Genomic DNA, 7519 nt, shown 5'->3' on the forward strand with positions numbered 1-7519 from the left:
ATCCCTCCCCAGGGAGGTCTCTGTGCCCAGTTGTCCCTCTGTGGTCACCAAGGGACATCTAGTGGTTACTGAGCACATGGATGGGGAGACAGAAAGGAGCCCACCGCACTGCAAAGGGATGGCTAACGGGGCTTGGCAGCAGTGCTGGCAGGAGCCCTCTCTGCCCGTGTATTTCAGAGCATGTTTCAACTGAACTTCATTCTCCCGAGACAGTGAAAGCTGCAGCCCCTGACACACAGCATTGGTGCTTTGTGCCCGTTTCCCCACAGGCACCTCTGGTGTGGGAGCTGCAGGTGCTTTGTACCTCTGAGGAACCGGTCCAAACTCAGCATCTTGTGGGCATGTGTATTTTCAGAGATTTAAAAACCAACCAACACCACATTTGTGTTTCCAAACACGGTCTTCCTCTCTAGCTACGTGGGTTTGCTGAGTTGGTGTTTGTGCAGAAGTTGGTATTGATGAGTTGTGGTCAGGACCAGGGCATTACTCGGAAAAGCCAGCAGAAAACAGGCTGAAAACTTAATAGAAGTGCAGCAGCCTGGAGAATTAAGTGGAAGGAGCCAATACCTGTCATAACTTTATTTTCAAAACATACGGAATAAAGGCTGATCTTGATTAAACATTTGGATAATAAGGAAGGACTGAAGCTTGGCTTGGCCACCAGGACACAGGCTGTTTCTCTGTCATCCTTGAAGGCCAGGGCTGGCATGTCCTGCACCAAGGGGCAGCCCTGCTCTTGGTGCCTCATCCTGCTGCAGAAAAAAAAAAAAGCACAAGTAAACCTGTGTTTAGCAGAAAACCTCAGGAGCTGGCAGGGCTTTCTAGTACTAACATGGAGGTATTTACCAACATGAAGCATTCAAAAATCACAAGACAGATATTTTAAAACATTGTGACTTGGAAAACTTTGAGTCTCTTTTTATGGTTGTTGTTTCTTTTTTTCCTCAGGTACTAGAGTTTCTTAAGGACTAATGAATGTTATATGTTTATTTTACTTTTTTTTAATAAAGCCAGAAATGTAGAGATTAGCACCTTCACAACACAATATCACAAGCTGTGATTAAAAATTACCAGCGCTGGCAGCCCTGATGTATATAGCCATGTTCCATTCTGGTCCTCTGATTTTCAGCAAATCATAAAAACTGGTATTTTTCCTTTTACATTTTTTTTCAACACTAGAGGGGGCAGGCAGCACATAAAAAGCCTCAGCTAAGCTCAGCAAATGTTCCAGAGGAGGGATGAGGAATAAAAGCAGCACTTTAACATGCCTGTTCAAATTTGTTCAATAAATTAGGGCATGGGAAGATGACCTGCTGATGGTAGCCTGTGGCACAGGAGAACAAGGCTGCTTGCGGCACTCTGACACAGTCCGTGGATTGGGCTTACTGTGCCTTACTGTGGAGTCCTTTATTAAAACAATAATTCGGCAATGCGTTGTCACAAGATAAATAGATTGTATGGGGACACACCGCTTGTATATTTAGAAAAATAGCTTGCTTGTTTAACTGGAAGAAAAAAAAAATACCTAGGAGATTATTGTCATAAGAATGAGGTAAAAGTCTGAAAAATAAGCTTGCCATGCAGCCAGCATTGTAATTAGGAAAGACCCTGAAATCCTTGTCTTGCTCAGCAATCAGAGCTACTACTGCAGTGGTACCCCCAGAACCATGAATTATATTAAGTTGCCAAAATTTTGAAATGCTTCAATTATTACTGAAGAAAGAAGTATTAAATGTAATTGTTACACAATTCTATAACTCCATATGTGTGAAGCAGCATTTCACTCAGTGGTGAAAGCACCTGAAATCTATGCAAAAACTTTCTTCCCCCATAGTTGGGATTTATGGTTTCTGAATCTACTATTTTCCCCTTTTTCTAATATACAGAAAGAATTGATGCCAATACTGTGAGCTAAAGTACATTTTTTTCATTTAAAATGCAAAGTCAGCACTTTAAAAATTAATTTGCTTTGTACAACTCTCTGTTCTGAAGGAACTGAGAAAGAAAACCCGAGTGGAGATGTTTGAGATGGTGTAGCAGATTAAGCAGGGAGAGGTACAATTAAAAGGCTGTAATCTGTAGTTCACATAGTCCTTTATAAAATGCTGCACAAGGTACCTATGTCTTACTGAGTGTTGTTCTGTTTTTTTGCATCTGATTTGATGAAGATGTTTCCAGCCCAGTGAAGCTTCATCGCACAGACACTTTTCCAACCTACAGCTCAGATCATCGATAAAGGACTGTCAGGAACTTTACAAACTCTTTGTCTTCTGAGAAACTGCCCCGGTGGATGACGGTGATGATGATAAGGAAGGATGGAAAAAATGGAAAAATTCAGGTTGGATGAAAAATTCTTGCAATACAAAGTTTGTTTTTTTTAAAACCTTGCCAAAAGTTAAAACTATCCTGTAGATACTGAGGAGGGACACAAAACCAACAAACCCTCCAGTGTTTCTTTTATATCTTACAGCTGGACAGAGAAGAAATCACTCCCTAAATATTTCCAAATGTTTTTGTATGATAGGTATGTTGTAAATATGAGACTTTCCTGGTGCAGTGTGGTTCCACTTTGTCTATTACAGCTGTGTGTTCGCTGGTGTCAGCTGTGGCATCCTTGTTTGTTGTAATGCTTATCTTCAGTTATTTACGTTACTGTTCAGCCTAATCCTTGACCTTTGAAATGGTGGCCAGTTTTAAGCAGCTGTTGGATACAATTGTTTCCTGTTTGAAGGCTTGATTGATTTCTTTTAAAAGCTCCCTCTCTATCTTCTATTTCCTGTATTTATTTCCATCTCTGTAAATGCTTAAAATAAAAAAAAAAATCCCACTTAATTTGTAGTACAGCACTTTTTGTCATCACCATCAATATCATGAACAGAGCTGTTGTGGAGCCACTGGGGCACTGGAAGGAAGGAAGGTGGGGGACAGTGGCTTGCTGTGTGTCCTCCCTCCACATCTAAAGCCACACGACCACTCATTGACTGTCCTAGCGAAACAGAGTAGATTCAACAGGAATCTCACAATGCCACAAACCACTTTGTGGCAGAAGGCCAATTTTTCTGCTTTGTGGCAGCATCCATGTTAGGCACTACTTCATAGGTGGGCACTAGCATCTTAATTTAGCAGCAGACTTTTCACAAACAGCGTGGTTGGCTACTGTGTGCTATGCCAAATGGTCAGAAATGTATAACGGCTGTAGATAGAAAGCCATGATTATTCAGAATGCCAGTGAAGCGCTGAGCTTAGCGAGGTGTAGTTACATCACTTTGTTAACCAGCTCTGAGTAAGAATGTCTTGTCAGGTTACAGGTCAGACTGATTGTCTCTAACCATGTAATTCCTGCTCACTTCAGAAGCTTAAGGACTAGGTCTTATTTTGGTTGTGCCAGTGGGAAATATGGTCTCTGCATACTTTTAATTGAAAAAATGTGGGATACAATTCTAATGACAACTGTGTTTATCTAGGCATATGTAATGTTAGCAGCTACTTTTTCAGTATCACATGATGATGACTAGAAGTAGATTCTAAAACTATACTCATAGTTTCGGTGAGCTGTACTTGGCGATGCTGTCGGTGTTTGGTGCTGGTGGAGGACATCCAGTGTGGTGTGGGGTTCTGGGTCTCCTTCCAGTCCTGGTTAATCACTTGGGAGGAGCAGTAGGGAGTGTGCTTGTTAAAACTGCAGATCTGTAAAATGGGAAGGAAGGCCACAGGAATACAAGATTAGAACACAACATAATCTGGACAAATTGAAGAAATTCAATAGGGACAAGTGCTTCTAAACCAGACTAATTGACTACACAAATACATAATGGGAAGAGAAGCGAGGGAAAGGGATGTAAGGGTTAGAGCAGATTACAAGTGGAACATGAGGCAACAAGGCCGTGTTGCTGCAAAACAACTAAATGTCATAAGGAAACATAAAAGCATTTAGCTTTCAAGACAGCTGAAGCAGCTCTTCTGCTCTGCTTAAGACTGGCAAGGTCTCAGCTGGAGTCCCATGTGGTCGCTGATCCCAGGCTCATGTGTTCAGCTACTGCAGATAGCTGTGCCCTGTTCCGGTGCTGACACGTCGGGATAGTTCAGCTCTTGAATTGCACTATGCATTGTATGATGTCTTTTCTATAGTGAACAGACTTTCTCTCCAGGAATAAGGAAGGAGGAGAGGTTTCCCAGTCGATTCAGCCTTTCTGTTTGCTACAGTGCCCTGAAGTAACTAGTCACCCCAGTAAGATCTTTTTTAACTGGTCTGAGCTTGGGACCTGTATATCAGTTCAATAAACACACTATCAGCTGTGAAGTGAAACACTGGGAAAGTGTAGGATGTTGGGCTTCTACATCCAAAAGGGTTGTGTAACAGAACTGGAGGGGCGGTAGGCTTTCCGGGAAGCAAACCGATGAGTGTGGTGAAGGTAAGTGTATTTCTGAAGGAAAAAAATCAATATGCCATTGTTTAAGGTACAGCATAAAGATAATTTATTGCAAATCACGATTATGTTCACTTTATTTCAAAGCTGGATTGCTAACATAAATAAGTGATTGAAAGGCATGTTATGACTAATAGGTCTTTATCTTTCAGGTTTATTTCCGCTAATGTATTCCCTTCAGAGCTGGCAGCATCTGTTGTTTTATCATGGATATGACAGTTCAGTAAATGCTTTTATTCACCTTTCACTGATGCAGTGATTGATATGTTAAGACTATCTGTGGGTGAACAGTCCAATTACAGAAAAAGACAAAAAAAGCCACTCTAACCATGGCCTTTCAATGAAGGGTCATTAAATCAACTAGCTCTGATATTATTCTTTCCAGTGAAACTGTCTGCAAAGGATGGAAAAAAGACCTAAAAGTAACTTTGCTTTGAATTACTGTATGACACAATATCAGGGAGTTGCTTTGTTTTAATTTGTGCTACCAACAGATTAAGTCACTTAATCATTGCTGCCTCACTTAGCAAGGTCGCTAGCTGAAGAAAGAGAGGGGGTTTGCTATTCATAGAGTTACTGGCTTTATGGCAAGGGAAAGTTCTGCACTGTATCTGGAGCTGGGGTGTTCAGACTGTGCAGCAGACTGTGTATATATGACACCGATATGGTGAAGCTGTCGTGTGTGCCACCTGGGTGCTGGTGGTACCCAATATGCTGGTGAAGACAGTTGCAGAATTGGAGTGCAGGTGCCTGAGCTACACTCTGTCTGAAGAGGTGTACTTCAGAAAACATGCTGCAAATCCGTTTGTAGGGTTGAGGGGCTTGTGGTTACCATGGGATTCAAGGATCAGTGTTAGACAAATCCTTGAGAATTATTTTTCTCCAGTCTCTGCCTTACACATGGGTCCTCCCAATTAACAGGGCTTCACAAGAGAATTTTTGAGCTTGTCCTGTATGTAAAAAGGATGATAACAAATTTATGGACTGGTTTCAATTTCTACCAAATTCTAGCCCAGCCTTTTATATCCTTCAGCCTTGTTCTTTCTTGAATGTCCACAGATCTTCCTAGAGAACTTTTTCAAAGGCACGAAAGTGTTCTGCAAAGTCATCCAAATGCGCAGGTCTTTGGCTCTGTGTAACCTCTCCCATTCATACAGCTCTCAGTAACGCTGTGCCATTTCGCACACAGCTGCTCCTCAAAGACTGGACAGAAATGTTCTACCCCCTGCTCCTTTCATCCCACAAAAGACCAGTGGCCAACCTGCGAATCATAATAGTGGAGACGGAAGGATATGTTTCAGGGGTAAAAGAAGAAGGGATCAGAAGAGGAAGCGTAGACCTACTTACCCCACTTTTCAAATCCGTACTAAAAAAATTTCCTCTATCTTTTCAACAGGTGTGAACCAGCAAACTAGTAATAGCACAGTGGGTAGACGGAGGCGGTCCAGGCTGCAGCAGAGCTCAATGGGTAATGGTCTCAAAAGGCTAATCTTGGAATCAAGTACATTAGGGGAAAAAAATAATAATGTCAAGACTTCAAATTACATTTCTTTTGCTTAGATGTTCTTATTACAGGTAAACAATGCAAATGCCATTGTCTAAAATAACAGAGCACAACGTAACTACTGTAAAACATTGTGCTGCTGAGACAAATCAGATGGCTGACATCCTGTCCACTGGCATTTTATAGAGGGAGATGGAGTCACACAAGGACTTGCCAAAAGTTATTCAAGACCTCAAGGTATTTTCATCATGCTTCAAAACTTTTTTTTAATAAAGGAGATATTGCAATTTTTGCTTGACCAAGTTTTAACAAAATAATTTTTGCTTTCTTAAGGGAGGATAGCAATTTAAGTAGGTTGTTTCAGCATTTGTCTGAGTGAAACAGCTTTATTTTTCCTGCCTGTGCTGCTGTCAATACTTAAAATTGTTATTTAGTTTTGCTTTTCCTTCTTACACCTTACAGCAGAAAAGCGTCATTAATGTTTAAGCAGATTAACATCTCTTGCAGTTTGTGACTTGTAGCCAGAATGTCTTTAATTTGAATAGTCACACAGATACGATTAATTCAGTAAGATTTCTATCTGAGTCCTGTTGCTGAGCAATTCTGGTGAGCGCATAATAATACTGCTGCCTCAGGCATTGAGATCAGGGGTCATGATGTGATATTTCTGTGTATTCATTAACTTTCACAAGGGCAGATTGATCTTCTGTTTCCATGAACGCTAATGAACCATTTTCTTATTTTCAGGGAATATTCTATTACTACCACTAGGCACAGAGTGTTTAAAGAAAAGCTGTTTTCAAACAGAAGGCACTAATTAGAAGTTGGGCCTCAGCTGTATTGATTGCACTACACTTTCTCAGTGGATTTACAAATGCCAGCAAATAAACTTGCCAGGAAAAAGTTTGTTGCGATGGTTTTCTTTTTAGTGTTTATCCTATGCATTGTGCTGTTTCTTGACAAGCCTAAAAAGGGAATCAGAATGGTTGGGCTTGAATATGAGGTTTTTTTCCCAGCTATCTGTCTTTTAAATACTCTGGAAATCTTAGAAATAAAAGGTGTGAGGTGTTCATCTTACTCTAAGCCATCAAAAAAATGTTATAGTCTCTCTGGTGAAATTGATTCCTGGTCTTCCAGCCACACAAAAATATAGAAAGGAATGACCAAAACCAGCTCAGAGTGTGTTTGTCCTGGTTCTTCCCGTGTTTCGGCAGCTCTGTGTCTCCCGAGTGCCCTGCGGATGCTGGAAGTCGCTGGAAGCAGCAGCGCGATCTCTGCCTCGGCCGCCGGGTGCCAGCCTTGCCTTGGCAGAGGCAGCGACGGCTCCGGCTGCTGCACCGCCTCGCTGCTGCCTTTGCTGAAAAAAACTGGTGGTTATAGTTAATAACATCAAAAAAATCTCATCCTTTTTTTTCTTTCCTCCATATCAAGCTCAATCTCTTCCCTTGCTGGCATATCAATAGAGGCAAAGGGAAATGGTCTATTCTAAAAGGGATCTCTATGGCTATTCCTTACAGAAATTAAATAGAAGTGAAAATGTTTTGGAGAACTATAAGTTCCCTTTGTACAAATAGTAAATGTGTAGGGA

General features: G+C 41.3%; 1 protein-coding gene across 1 annotated transcript in view; it reads left to right on the forward strand.

Annotated features, from left to right (window-relative positions):
- DOK5 (docking protein 5) overlaps nucleotides 1–2236 on the forward strand; it is a gene marked incomplete at its 5' end in the record, with an annotated part of 22361 nt that extends 20125 nt beyond the window's left edge. Inside the window, one exon of the mRNA XM_010079510.1 lies at nucleotides 2169–2236. Coding sequence (XP_010077812.1) covers nucleotides 2169–2236 — 68 coding nt within the window. The remainder of the gene's footprint in view (nucleotides 1–2168) is intronic.
- Between the last annotated feature and the right edge of the window lie 5283 nt (nucleotides 2237–7519).

The sequence above is a fragment of the Pterocles gutturalis genome, unplaced genomic scaffold (genome assembly GCF_000699245.1).
Source record: "Pterocles gutturalis isolate BGI_N339 unplaced genomic scaffold, ASM69924v1 scaffold9054, whole genome shotgun sequence".
Taxonomy (NCBI): domain Eukaryota; kingdom Metazoa; phylum Chordata; class Aves; order Pterocliformes; family Pteroclidae; genus Pterocles; species Pterocles gutturalis.